Genomic DNA, 14128 nt, shown 5'->3' with positions numbered 1-14128 from the left:
ACTGGCTAAGATCGTAGTATAATGTTGAAGTGCTGAGAGCAGACATCTGATCTTGAGAAAGCACCCAATCTTTTTTTATAAAGTATGCTGTTAACTAGGTGTTTCATAGATACCTTTTATGAGAAAGTTCCCTTCCATTTCTAATTGGTTGGAAGTTTTCTAAAAAATCAGAAATGGGGGTTGGGAGTATAGCTTAGTGGGAGACTTGTTTGCTTGCTTAGTATGTGAATGTCTTGATTTCTTGATCTCAGCACTGCAAAATTTTGAAAGCTCAGAAGTGAATGTTGGATTTGGTCAATACTAAAATATGTCTAGGTAAAAGATTGTGGCACCTCCTATTTCTAACTAAGAAAAAGGAACAATGCTGAGTGGGTGTTTTTGTTTGTTTTTGTTTTGCTTTTTTCTGCATCTATTGAGATGGTTTTCCTACACCCTCGCTCCCCGCGGTTAATATGGTGAATTATATTGATTTAAACATGTTCAGGCAAGTCACTTCATCTCAGTCTCAAGAGGCTTTTTTTTTTTTTTTTTTGGAAAACGGGAAAATACCTCCATGCATATTTAAGGTATATAGAAAAGACGGGCCCAAACACCTGGCACACAGTAGGTGCTCAACATAAGTTTACTTACACAAATTATATAAATTTACCTTACACCGGATTCTAGGTGTCTATGTTCTTATTTTACCCACTACCTCCTTCCCCTCCTAATTCCTTCCTGCCTCCCTTCTAGTATAGTGCCTGCAGGCACAAAGTAGGCTCCCGTGAGTGAAAATACGTAAGAAAGAACGGTTGCCCGCGGCCACCTGACCCGCCCCGCCCATCTCGCTGTAGCCGCACACTGCGGCCTTGCGGAGCTTCAGAGGCTCAAACTTCTAGGCTCCGCCGATGGGGCGTAACCCGGTCTCACGCTGACCAATCAGAGCCCGTTCCCTGGGGCTCCGCCTTATTCCTAAAGTTGACCTCGGGGGCCCGGCCTCAGAAGTTGACCAATCGGTTGTGAGTCCCTATTAGCTCCGCCCCTAAATTGAAACTGCCGCTTTGGGACGCGAAGTAAACGCTCGCGAGCATTTCGGCCCCGCCCCGCCTCTGGCCAATCAGGACGACCGGCGGAGGCCCCGCCCCCTCCGGGGACGCGCAGAGCGAGACCTGGCGGAACTCGCGAGCTGTGGGTCTGGGTCTTCTGGACGGTGAGTGCGGCGGAGGAAGACGGGGTTGGGCGGAGGGTGCCCGAGGATGCCGCGCGTGCGCCCGCCGCGCGTGCGCCCGCGCAGTGGACCAGGGGCCCGCGATGGAAGAGGACGGGGCTCACTCCGGTTCCTGGGGGTCCCGCGTGGGCGTCTCCCGCTCTGCCACTGACGCTTTGCTGTCCCCGTGTCAGATTTGAACGTCGCCTTCCGGTCTCACCTGCGCCGCTGCGGGAGGAGGGCAGCGCTGGCTGTGCCCTTCAACCCGGTGCGAAAACAGGCCCTCGCACTGCAGGCCCAGCGTCGCTGGCCAGGTAAAGGCGGGGCCCGAGTTTGAGAGAAGTGGGAAACAGGCAGCCTGCAGAAATCCCTGATAGGCAAGTGTGTCCCTGAGCCGCGGACACTGGGGTTGCGGGCCGAGGGCCTGAGCAGGAGGTGGTTTCTCAGGCCGCTACCCGCACTGCCAGGGAAGGGCTTTCTTGACCAAGGCCTGGATCCCGATTCGGTTGCAGTCCTGGATTTGCCCCTTACTAGCTGTGTGAGTTAAGGCATGTCGCTAAAACTCTGAACTTTGGTTTTCTTTATTTGTCAAAAAAAAGGGAATGGGTTGTGGGTGTAGCTTAGTGGCAGAGCACATGCTTAGCATGCTCCAGGCCCTGGGTTCAATACCGAACACACATACCAAAACAGTGAAAGAAAGAAAGAAAAGATGGAGGGGAGATGGGAGGCAGGAAAGAAAAAAGTGTCTTTTCAGAAGCTTGATTTTTTTGTTGGATTCACAAGTTATAAAGCTTTACATTTGCAGACTTGACATTAGTTACTTTCTGCAGATTAAACTAGTCTAATTTCTTAGTCAGGGCTATTCAAGGGGAATTCGTCTCCTTTAGCCTTGTTTAGTCCTGATAACAACCTAGTAAGGTAGATGCCATTACCATGTTTGACCGATGAGAAAAGAAGACCCAGGTTAACTGACTTGCCTGAGGCTGCCTAGTTCAAGAGAATCCCAGTGGTGTTTGAATCCAGGCTTCTGGCACCAAGGCACTTTCCTCAGCCCTGTGACATGCTGTCTTGACTTCAGGTGGAAGAAAGGACCTCTTGTGACCCTGACACTCTGGGGTGCTGGAGGATACATCCAGAATGATGGAGACTGAGGACCTCCTGCAGCTTCGGCTGCTCAGCCTGAAGCTCCTGAGGCAGCTACAGGTTGGGCAATATGCCGTCGAGCGTTCAGTGGCCAAGGCAGCCTCAGAGGTGGGTACCTTCCTCAGGATCTCCCAGGGGACAAGGAAGGGGCTGCCTCACCCTCAGGATAGTACCCAGGCCTCCAGTGTCTTTTTGTTCAATGCAAAGCTGAGGGAGGCCTTGGGAGGTAAGGTACTGGGCTTGTGTGACCTGGATGAACTTTTCCAGTCAGGCCGGAACTCCAGAGGCAGCTACGACCCAGAGATGCCATTGTCCCCCAAAACTTCCTCAATCTCTTCGCAAGCTTCCGGCTCACAGGACAGACACCACATGTGGGACCCACTGGAGGCCCGTGGAGATGACCCCTGTGATGTGACCTGGCTTGACAGGGTCAGGTCAAGGGTGGTGTCTCAACCACCTATCAAGTGCCAACACCTGGAGCCCTTGGGCCAACCCAGGTCCCACTCAGCACCCTCACTGACCTCCATAGACTCTAAGAAGCCAGCACCTTCAGCAGGGCTACATGATCCAGCCCCAAGATCCATCCCGGCTGAAAGCAAGCAGTCCAAGGTAACATGAGAGCTGGGCACTGCCAATGAGACTTCCTTGAGCCTCGGTTTCTCTATCTGACAAATGCGCTATGGGCAATATCCTTCAGCAGAAGGCTTCCAGAAGGTACCTCGAGTTGTACCTGTGCTGCCCAAGTGCTTGCTAGTGTTTCACACAGCACTTTAGGAAGAATATGATAAGCCCCGTTATATAGATGGGGAGACTGAGGCTCGGAGCCCAGACGTCTTCAGAGGCACGCATAAAGTGGGGCCAAACTTATCTTCAGGCTCTTGAGCTCTCCCCTGAGCCCCAGGGCCCAAGCAGGGTGAAGTCAAGACACATCCCCTGTCTTCCCCCATGGTGGGGCCTCTTTGGGCTAGGCCCACCAGGCTAACCCTTGCCCCCGTGGCCTCCCTCCTCAGTCCAGAGTGACCTTCTGCCAGGAGCCTGCCATATCTGAGAGCAACTGGCGCCTCTGGCCATACCTGGGCTATGACTGGATTGTAGGTAAGACCTGCCCCGTGCACGCACCTTGCCCAGGAGCGGGCAGTGGGGTCCTGGCTTGTCTGTTCTTGGCCTCTGCACAGAGGTGGTGCACCTGCTGAGTGAACAGAGCCAGAGCTGCTTGTTTTTGAGCATGTACTGCATGCCGGGCCCCTGCACAGCTCGGCCTAGACCTTTGTTTCAGCCCCAGTCCTCCCCCGGCCTTTTCTGCCTCATTGTTGAATGTTAGAGTACATGTGACATCTAAGTGTGCAGTTCAGCGGCATCGAGGACGCCGACATTGCTGCGCCTCCTTTACCACCATCCGTGCCCAGAACTTTTTCATCTTGTAAACTGAAACCCTCTGCCCAGGGGCACTGGCTCCCCCTCCCACCCTCACCCCGGCCCCTGGCAACCGCCTTCTCTTTCTGTCTCTGAATTCCACCACTGCAGAGGTGGGCTCATGCAGCACTCTGTGTCACCGCATCGTTGTCCCCCACATTACTGTGTCTTCACGAGGAGTCTCTGCATCCTATTTTCGTTTTTTAAACCCTAAGTGGCCAAGGCCAGCCTCACTCCTCCCGCCTCAGCCTCCCAAGTCCTCTGTCTGCCTGTCTCCATCACTTTTTCTCACACTGAGCTTTACCTCCTGACGTTCCACCAACACTCCCTCCTTCTGTCCTCCCTGAAACTCTTTCTCCTTGACTCTGGCCATACACCCCCATCCCACCCCACCCCTGTCTTCCTGGCTGCTCCTTCCCAGCCTTCTCTGCTGGGTCCTCTTACCTGTTCCAGTCTCCAAACGCCAGCATCTGAGGGCTCCTTCTGACTCCGTCCTCTGTCTTCCTTCCTCCTCTATGATCCCACCTCTTCCCAGCACCATGTTTTTTTTCTTGTTTCTCTTTTTTGGGTAGCCGGGATGGAACCTCGGAACACTGAGCCACCTCCCCAGCCTTATTTTGTATTATATTTAGAGACGGGGTCTCACTAAGTTGCTTAGTGCCTTGCTTTGTGCTGAGGCTGGCTCTGAACTCGCAATCCTCCTGCCTCAGCCTCCCGAGCCGCTGGGATGACAGGCGTGCGCCACCGTGCCTGGCAGTGCTGTGCCTTTTAATGTTCCCCCTGCTCACTTATCTTCATCTCTAGCCCATATGTGTCCTCTGAATCCCAGACTTGTACACTGGGCTGTCTTATCTCCATTGCTGTGCTGCGTGTTTTCTGTTGCTGTGACAATACTGGGTATGCTATGATTGGGTACTTTGAAATACTTTAATATAAAGTACTTAGCTGGGCATGGTGGTGCATGCCTGTAATCCTAGCAGCTTGGAAGGCTGAGGCAGGAGGATCACAGGTTCGAAGCCAGCCTCAGCAACTTAGTGAGGCTGTAAGCAAACTAGTGAGATCCTGACTTAAAATAAAAAATAAAGAAGGGCTAGGGATGTGGCTCAGTGGTTAAGAGCCCTGGGTCAATCCCTGGTACCAATAATAATAATAATAAGGTACTTTGTGGTAAGATTTTTAATTAGCTCACGGTTCTGGAGGCTCACGAGCATGACTCCCACAGCTGGTGGCCTGGAGTGGGCCTCGGCTGCATCCCAGCCTGGCAGACCGCATCGTGGTGGGCACAGGCAGGAGGGCCAGAGAGGAAGCAAGAGGAAACGAGGGGCCAGCCGTGCTCTTCTAACAGCTTGCTGTCCCGGGAACTCACCAGGGTCCTGTGGGAAACACATCAGTCCCCTCCGAGGGCAGAACTCCCCGTGGCTGCCACACTAGCCCCACCTCAGCTCTGCCACACTGGGCACCGGCCTTCCAGCACGTGCGCCTTTAGGGACACGCAAATCAAATCCAAACCACAGCAACTAAGTGGCTCCTGTTACCTCACATCTGAATTCGGGGTCCCGATTCCTCCCTGCCTGCTCTCCTGAGCCTGCTCTGTCTCCGTCGATGGCAGCTTCAGGTCCCCAGGTCAGGCCACAGCTTCGCGGTTCGCCGTGTTGCTCTCCAGCTCAGGAGCACATTCTCCCGTGCTTCCTGCGACGCCGGAGCCTCCCACCCGGCGCCCTGGCCTCCTCTCCCCTTGTAGACGTGTCCTTCCTTGTCAGACCCCCTGTGTCTTCCTGACCCCTCCAACCTCCCCCGCGCTCCCTCTCAGCCCCTCGTGCCCTGGCCGCCCCTCAGGAGCCTCTGCACCTGTTTGTCTGCCTCCGTGCCTTCCTCGACCTCCCTGTCTGCGTCCTCTCGTCCCCGAGGCCTCCCTGGCACTGCTGCCTTGCCATGCCTGGCGGCCTGACCCCACTCGCTTGCTTCCTGGCAGGTGCCACCATTCAGTTGCCTCACCGATTTCTTTGGTGACTAGTTTGTGGTGGGCCTCCGAGGGCAGGGCTTTGTCTGCGTCCTGCGCTTTCCGCAGCTCAGAGCTGTGTCTGGCCCGGGGCGAGGGCACCATGCTGCAGGTAGACAGAGCGGAGGCAGAACAGCGCCACAGTGGGTGACTTCCGTCTGTGTGGGGCGCAGCGGGGAAGGCGGTGGTAGGTGCCAGGGCTGCTGCCTAAGCCTCAGCCAGTGGCGGCCCAGCAGCTCCTGGTGCTCTGCCCACTCCAGAGTCTCTGGACAGCAGCTCCCCCGTCACCAGCAAGCCCGAGGCCTTCTTCTCCAGGCTGCGGCAGTTCCGGGAGACCAACAGGGAGGAGTGCGTTCACAGCGCCCCCGAGTGAGCAGGGACGGGTGAGGGCGGCGGGCCGGCTGGGGACTGCGCTGGGCGGCTGCTCACCCCTCACCCTCACAGACCCCAGTTCCCAGGCCTGTGTGACAGCGGCGATGAGGAGGCGGACCACGAATGTGAGTGCCCTGGCCTGGCCCTGGGCCGCCCTGCTGGGGTGTGGGCCAGGCGTGCCCCACGTGACACCCTCCCACAGCCTCGGGCTCCGGGGAGGACGCCCCCACACCCTGCAGTCATGGGCGCCAGGCGGGAGAGGGAGCAGGCTGGGGGAGAGGTCCAGAACTTGCTTTCCAGAGGGTTGGCGGGCCAGTGGTCGGGGGCGTCGGGGCCCCCGGCATCTACAGTCCCTGGCTCACGGAGGCCGCGGCTTCTCCCGGCCTCGCAGGTGTGTACTGTTACCGGGTCAACCGGCGCCTGTTTCTGGTGCCCTTGGATCCTGGCGTCCCCTGCCGCCTGTGCGGGACACCACGGGACCAGCGGGGCCCTGACACCCTGGCGGAGCCCACTCAGGTCAGGTGAGTGGCCGTTGCACTTGGAGCCCCAGGGTCAGCTGCCAGGGTCAGAGCCTGACCTCTGCTGGTCTGAGGGGAGGAGGAGGGGCCGCGGCCCTGCTGCAGCCAGGCCCCACCGCACCTCCACACAGGGTGAGCCTCCCGCTGTCCATCCTGGACCCCCCACACCAGTACCCAGTCCACCGGCGGAAGAGCTTCGATGCTTCGGACACACTCGCTCTGCCCCGGGTGAGCCGCCGGGGCTGCTGGGAGCGTGGGGCCACGTGGACCTAGGCCTGAGCAGGGCCGGCGTGAGGGCGCACCGAGGCCTGGGGGCGAGGGCGTCTTCGTCGCCGTGCTCAGTGCCGGGGAGGAGGGTGCCCGTCACCCCCGGCCTCCAGGAGGGCTGTCTGCCTGTGCCCCACACCCCGTGAATGGACCCGTTCCTGGGCTCTCGAGTGCCCTGTGCGTGGTGTGGCCCTCCACCTGCGGGGGCCGAGGCAGTGGAAGAGCTGGGTGTGAGCCTGGATCTTGGGCTTCCAGAGCGCTTCCTCAGCCTGCCCTTTCCTGTTTCCAGCCAGGACGGGCGTCCCGGGCACCCCCAGTACAGAGGGGCAGCGGGCATGGGGGAGGGGTGGGGGGCAGCAGGCATGGGGAGAGGGGTGGGGTGGGAGCCAGTTGACGTCTGCAGCGGGGGTGAGGGGACCACCCTCTGGTGTTGGGGTGAGGGGAGTAGTTGGGGTGTGTGAAGCCGTACATGCTGGGGAGTTGGGTGCTGGGGGTCGGGTGCCGGGGGCTCGGGTGCTGGGGGTTGGGTGCTGGGGGCTCGGGTGCTGGGTGCTCAGGGCAGAGCTCGGATGAGATGCCCTCTGCCCTCCCCACCTCGGCCCTCGGGGTCCTGATGGCTAAATCTGCAGGGATGGGAAAGGGGTGTCCCAGGGTCTTCAGTGGGTGAGACACCCGTGCCTGCCTGTGGGGGCCGTGACTGCTGGAGGCTGTTCCACCTGACGGGACCCCAGGCTGGGCTCTTTTAACCCCTTGCTGTCCACAGCACTGTCTGCTGGGCTGGGACATCCTTCCTCCAAAGTCCGAGAAGAGTACAGCTCCCAAGAGCCTTGACCTATGGTCCTCAGTCACCGAGACCCGGCAGCAGGAGCCGCCAGCATCCAGCTCTTCCCGCCTGGTATGGTCCAGGTTGTGGCCGGGCCTGGAGTGTCCTGGGAGGGACAGATGCCTTGGACCAGGCCGGGCCTGGGGCAGGGTTGGGGAGTGCCCGGGCCTGTCCCCCAGGCCTGACAGGGTAATTCTCTGACTCCACCACTCCTCATCGCCTGCCCCACTTTACCCAGACAGGTGACCCTGCCCTTTAAGATGCAGGAGGGCCTGAGGCTGGTCGTGGGGTTGACCTGCCCCCCAGGTTGCCCCCTGACACTTTCCTGTTCACCCTCCAGGCCTTGCCAGTGCGGGTCCCACCCCCTACTCCTGTCTGGTTAGAACCCCAGGTCACCTGGCCCCGTGCCCTGCGGCAGAAGCCCTGAGGACTGGCTGCCTAGAGGAGGAGGGTGCTCACCGCCAGCACCTCTGGCCTCACCCGGCAGGTGGTGCCCAGGAGACAGAAGGCCTGCCAGGTCGGCTTCAGCAGCTCAGGCCACGCTGCTAGGTTGGGCAGCTGGTGGGCCCAGGCCTGTTTCCTTCTTGGAGTCCAGAGGGGAGGGGATTCTCTCCAAGCTTGCAAATAAAGCTTAGTGCTCGCTGCAGCTCTGAACCACACGTGTGCCATCTGTCCTGATGCCCAAGGTTCTCCACTGACCACCTGGGCAGAGCGCACCCATCACTGTGAGTGTGACTCTGCAACTGCCCACCAGACAGGGTGGGGGTCAAGGTCAGTGTTAAAAAACCGCCTGTGCAAGGACCTCAGTGGAGGCTGGGTGTGTTGGGTGAGTGGTCCCTGAAACCAGTCTCCGTCTAAACAGGGTCCCTTGGGCCCTTTTCCAGGTGGCTCCCACATGCTCATTCTAACCCAGTCCTGGAAGGTGTTGGTGGTCCAGAGCCCTTGCAGGGACAGGTGGAGAAACTGGGGGTAGGCAAAGAATCCAGATGTGCCCACCATGTTTAAAAAAGCAGCACCCTACCAGGCACAGTGACACAGACCTGTAAGCCCAATGACTCAGGAGGCCAAGGCAGGAGGATCACGAGTTCAAGGCCAGCCTCGGCAACTTAGCGAGACTCTGGGCTAGGGATGCAGCTCAGTGGTAGCTCATCCTTAGGTCCACCCCAGTACTGGGGGTGGGGTGGGGAGCGCCCATTCTTTTTCCCATCTTGTATATATTAAGTTGAACAATATGAAATTCCTGATAGAAATGGGTCACCAAAGGCTGGTGAAGACACGCTCTTACTCCAGGCTCCTCAGCTCAGGGTGGCACTGGGCTGTGCCATCCTGTGCTCCTGCTTGTGGAGCTGTGAAAACCCTTTTCCCATTTTTCCCCTTGGTTTACAGCCAAGTATTAGAGTAAGCCAGGCTGTGCTGCCCTAGCAAGTCAATGTCCCACGTCTGAGTGGCTCAGGAGAGATGAGGTCTGCCCTCGCAGTCTTGCTCTGGGCCTGTCCAGCCTGGGTCACACGGGGCTCAGGCCAGCAGAGACTGCCACGGGGCACATCACCAGTAGCTTCAGCCCAGTGGAGACGGGTCTTTTTACTTGTGGTTCATTGGCTAGAGGCAGTCATGGGTCCTGCCTGACAGCAGGTATCAGGACAGTGAGGCAGTTCTGGGACATTCCTGCAGTACTGTCCTTACCTGAGCTCTTAAGTGACATGATGGTTTTGTTTTGTTTTGGATTTTCCTTCAGTCCAACCCCAGGCCTCCATCCCCAGCCTCTTCCTCTCTGAGTGACGTGGCTGTGCCGCATTTTGCTTCACCTGTTGATGGAGGCGTGGGTTGCTTCCATCCTGTGGCTGTAACGAATCGTGCTGCTGGGGACGTGGGTGTGCAGAGGTGTCCTGGGGACCCTGCTTACCGTTCTTTGGGTCTATACGCAGAAGTGGAATTGCCGGGTCACAGGCTCACTATTTATTATTTTTGAAGGGACACTGAATGCTTCTGCTTGCCCGCCAGCTGTGCACAGGCGCACAGTTTCTCTGTCCTTGCCACCACCTGCTCTCTGCTTTCTGATGGCGTCCTCGTGGGTGCGAAGCAGGTTCACTGTGATTTTGACTTGCGTTTCCCAGCGATAAGTGATGCTGGGCATTTTTACATGTGCTCATTTGACCAGTTGTATATCTTTGGAGAAATATCTATTCAAGTCCTTTGTCCATTTTTAAGTTGAGTTTGTGTTTTCGGTGTTCCACGTGTAATTAAGTCAAAGAACTTGTGCCATGTATGGAAACCCAACCACTCCAGAGGCTGAGGAAGGAGGATCCAAGTTCAAGGCCAACCTGGGCAACGTAGAGAGACCCAGTCTCAAAATTTAAAAAGTAAAGTGTGAATATAGCTACATCCCCAACGCTTTACCCCTTTTTAAAAAATTTTTATTTTAAGACTGGATCTCATTAAGTTGCTGAGGTTGGCCTTGAATTTGCAATCCTCTTATCTCAGCCTCCCAAGTCACTACTATTCACAGCTGGGGAGTTGGAAATTCTCTGGCCAAAGGGAGAAATGGGTCTAGAAGTCTTTCTGTTTAGAAGTCTTTCTGTCAAAAATCTCAAAATGTACAAAGCCTCTGAGATCAGGTTACTGGTTCGGCTGTGAATCACAGAGACTCCAAATGGCAGCAGCCACAGCCAGGCAGGGTTTCTTTCCATGAAAGTCTGGGCTGGAGTGTTTCAGTGGATCCATTTAATCATCAGGCAAGTGGTTTTTGTGGAAAAGCAATTATTTTGAAAATTTAGAAGGCTCCCAGCCCACTCACTTCCAGTCAGCTCCAGGGGCAAGAAACCTGGGGCCCCAGACAGTTACCTTGTCGCCAACAGAAGGCAGCGTGTCCACCTCTGACACCATCGACTGAAGCCTGCGGATTCCAGTCTGTGTACTGACCTCAGTGCTCTGCTTATCCCAGGCCTTCAAGGTCACCTCACCTAATGGTGGCCTTTTGGGGGCCCTCTGAAGCAATGGGCTGGGGTGGGAGACAAGAGCCTTGACGTGGCCGTGGCTGTAACCCAGTCTGTGTTGCTGTTCTGCTGGGAGCTCCTGGGGAGGCTCTGGAGAAGGCCCTGAGCCCCACTTGCATCTGGTTCAACTCTCCGCCCCCAAAACCAGAGGTTTTGTTTGTTTGTTTGGTACTGGAGATTGAACCCGGGGGCACGCTCCCACTGCTACTACATCCTCGGCCCTTGTGTTAATTTTTTAACCTCACTGAGTTGCTGAGGTTGGTCTCAAACTTGCGGTCCTCCTGCCTCAGCCTCCCTAGTTGCTGGAATTACAGGCATGCACCACTGCATCTGGATCCAGTCACTTCTTAGGAATGCTTTGGTTGAGGGCACAGAATTCTTCAAGCCTAAGGGGTTCCCAGAATGAAGGTCACAGGCAGAGAGGCCCCTCAACAGAGCCTTGTGCCTTCCAACTGCCCCGACACTCTATTCTGCCTTGGTGACTATCCCCTGCTGCCCTCCCACGTGCTTGCAAGTCCTGTCTAACTCCCTTCCTGTAGCTCGGGGATAACCAGGACACTCTGCCCTCCCTTTGTCTCCATCCACATCAGCAGGGTCTCTCCTTCCGAGAGGCCTCCCTGGCTTCCGCAGCCCTCAGACTCACACCAGGGACCTCCTTCACTCTTGGGGCCCTTTGAGAGCAGTAGGTGGCAGAGCACTTGGCATCTCTCTCCCCTGAGATCTGAGACTCCATAGGAGCAGGGCCGCCATCTTTGTTCTTCTTGGAAACGTTTTCATTTCCTGCTTCTCGAGGGGTGGCCAGAGTGTTTCAGGATCCGGCCTTTTCCTGGCCTCCTCTCATGGACCTCCATGGTGACTGGCAGGGGCCTTCCTTTCTCTGGACACGAGCAGCATGGGGAGCCTTACTGTACTTCCCCCTGTTCTTTTTTGTTGTTTGTCCCCTCTTGTCCCTGTAAGTGTAATGGGGTGTGGGAGGGGTTAGTTTTAGGGTTAGAGTGAGGGTTAGGGAGGGGGCAAGAATGGAGGAAAGAAGGACTGTATAGAGGGAAAAGAGGGGTGGGCGGGGTGGGGGGAAGGGAAAAAATAACAATGAATCAACCAACGTTGCCCTATGTAAATTTATGATTACACAAATGGTACGCCTTTACGCCACGTACGGAGAAACAACATGTATCCCATTTGTTCACAATAAAAATAAATTAAAAAAAAAAAAGAGCCCTTTTCCTTCTTCCATCACTGACGCCTGGCACTAGCCACTTAGAAACAAGAACAAAGACTCAGGTCCTGCATTGCGTGGACCACAGGGTGACACATGGACCTGCTGGGCAGGGGAGGCCCGGCTCAGCCTCTCCCACCCTGGCCACGCTGGAGACAGTCAGTGTGTGAAAGGCGGAGGCGTTGGTGACGCGTGGATGCAGCGCGTGCTGCAGAGCGCGTGGTCCTGGCTCGGTGACACCTCTGCCTCTCCCGCTCATTCACTCGTTCATCCCTTTACCACCTACGTGTTGGGCACCGTGCCCGACTCGGCAGGCGGGCCACACCAGCATGGACGGCAGCCTGCCGGGCCGGGAGCTCCGGTGCCAGGGGATGAGACAGACCAAAACGACCCAGGAAAGGGAAACTGAGGCAGATGGTGGCGGCGCCACTTCCCGGTCCCCGTCCTGCCCCTCCCACGCCCTTCCCAGGTGAGGCTCTTCTGCGTTCCTCTCCCCCCCACTGTCTCCCTCCCTGGCGCAGGGGACCAAGTCCACATCCCGGCTGTGCCCGCTGGGCCAGCGGGCACCCACCGCTGAACCTCGCCTCAGCCGACTTCGTCTCCCCGGCCTCAGGCCCTTTTGTCGCCCTCCTGCCTCTGCCCAAAGCTTTCCAGACCCCCAAACCCCTACTCAGGCCTGGGCTTCCCTGTCCGCTCCCCAGAGGCCTGCCCTGACCCCCAGTCTGCAGCCCCTTCTGCTCTGCTCACTCTGAGGTCCCTGAGGGCGGGGACCAAGCCTGTGGCCTCTCAGCGTCATGCCAGGGCCAAGTCCAGAACCGCATCTGGCATTTGGTTGACGTTCAGTAGTGGACGCGGCGGCCTGGGGCGCGCCCTCCAGCTTGGCTGCGCAGGCCGTCGGGGTCACGGCTGACGGGCACCGACCTCGCTGCCCTGCCCAGGACCAGGAGACAGCATAGGGTCGCACAGGCCAGCCTGAGCGAAGACCCAAGTTCACGTTCAAAGTGCCGTCTCCCCCGCAGGCCAGCGGCTTTCGCACCGCCCACACGGCTGCGCGCTGCAAGGCGCGCCATCCTAAGCCGGGACCTCGTGTTGGTGTGAGCGTGTGGAGGGTGCCATCGGCTCTCCCCACTCCGCCTGTCCTGGGCCGGCGTCACCGGAGCAGAGGGACACCCTGAACTCACTCCCGTCCACGCCGTCCCGGGAAGGCGAGGGCTAGGAGACCGACAGGGCAGCGATCAGCCTGTAGCCTTGCTCCTGGCTCGGCCGGGCTGAGCAGGAGGCTGTGGTGACCGGGCCTTCCCCTCGGCCATCACCTGAGGCTGGGGGTGGACACTGAGGTGTGCAGGGAGCCACGAGGGGAAGCCCAGGTGGCGTGTGAGGTGGCGTGTGAGGTTGGGTCCTCAGTGACGGTGTCTGCTGAGGGCCTGGGTGGACTGGGGACAGCCCTCGGCCGCGGCCCCCAGCGAGCCTCTGACCACAGGTGTTCTGAGGCCTGCTCCCTGCGGCTGAGGACGCAGGCTTTTCCTCCTAAGTCCAAACCCCCACAGCCTGAGGCTCAACGGAAACCGCTCTGCCTCCCGGACCCCACTGCTAGGACCCCACTGCCCCAGGCCAAGAGGCCAGTGTTGGCCTGCCAGGACGGGGTCCCCGGAGGCTCAGCTCGTGGGGCAGGAGTGAGGGAGACTTTGAGAATCTCCATGGCCTAGATGTGGCGTGCATGTGAGGCAGAGACCCCCAGCCTCGGAGACCTGGCTGTCGCTCCTTCCCATTTCCAACAAATTCTGACCAACTCCTGGCCACGGCTGCCTCCACCCCTCCTGGGGAAGCCCCTGTCTGAGAGGAAGGCTCGCGGTGCCAGTGCCCGCTGTGTGGGGCAGAGCTCTGGCCTGTGGGCCAACACCCGCGCCCGCCCTTGGGCAAGTCAGGGGCCTCTCTGAGCATGGTTTCCTCCTCTGTAGAGTGGGGTTGTCACACCACCTCAGGCCACCTGACGGGTGTAGGTAAAGTGCCTAGCGCAGTGTCTGGCACGTGGTACGTGCCTAATAAATGTGAGGTATTATTTGAAACAGGGCCCATGCACATGTTGTAAGAGGGGGTGTCCTGTTTTGGGGGCGGTCCACCCTGCCTGGACTGGCACACAGTAAGGACTGAGGGGAGGGGAAGATCCAGGTCACATCTCCATTAAACAACCAAGAGAG

General features: G+C 57.9%; 1 protein-coding gene across 4 annotated transcripts; it reads left to right on the top strand.

Moving 5' to 3' along the window:
- Positions 1-1106: 1106 nt before the first annotated feature.
- Miip (migration and invasion inhibitory protein) lies at positions 1107-11662 on the top strand. 4 transcript variants are annotated; one of them, XM_047528268.1, is made up of 11 exons: positions 1107-1189; positions 1381-1500; positions 2265-2437; positions 2597-2938; positions 3340-3424; positions 6002-6110; positions 6186-6238; positions 6505-6634; positions 6763-6859; positions 7662-7793; positions 8062-11662. In XM_047528268.1, the coding sequence occupies exons 3-11, from the start codon at positions 2324-2326 to the stop codon at positions 8146-8148; spliced, it is 1149 nt and encodes a 382-aa protein (XP_047384224.1). In that variant the 5' UTR covers positions 1107-1189; positions 1381-1500; positions 2265-2323; the 3' UTR covers positions 8149-11662. The 4 variants fall into 4 exon arrangements, with proteins under 4 accessions (XP_047384224.1, XP_047384214.1, XP_047384234.1 ...); XM_047528258.1 differs by lacking the exon at positions 1107-1189 and having other exon boundaries at positions 1196-1500; XM_047528278.1 differs by lacking the exons at positions 1107-1189; positions 6763-6859 and having other exon boundaries at positions 1196-1500.
- Positions 11663-14128: the final 2466 nt, after the last annotated feature.

The sequence above is a fragment of the Sciurus carolinensis genome, chromosome 1 (assembly GCF_902686445.1).
Source record: "Sciurus carolinensis chromosome 1, mSciCar1.2, whole genome shotgun sequence".
NCBI lineage: Eukaryota > Metazoa > Chordata > Mammalia > Rodentia > Sciuridae > Sciurus > Sciurus carolinensis.
The sequence above is the reverse complement of the archived record's forward strand: the minus strand, read 5'-3'. Positions and strand labels throughout refer to the sequence as shown.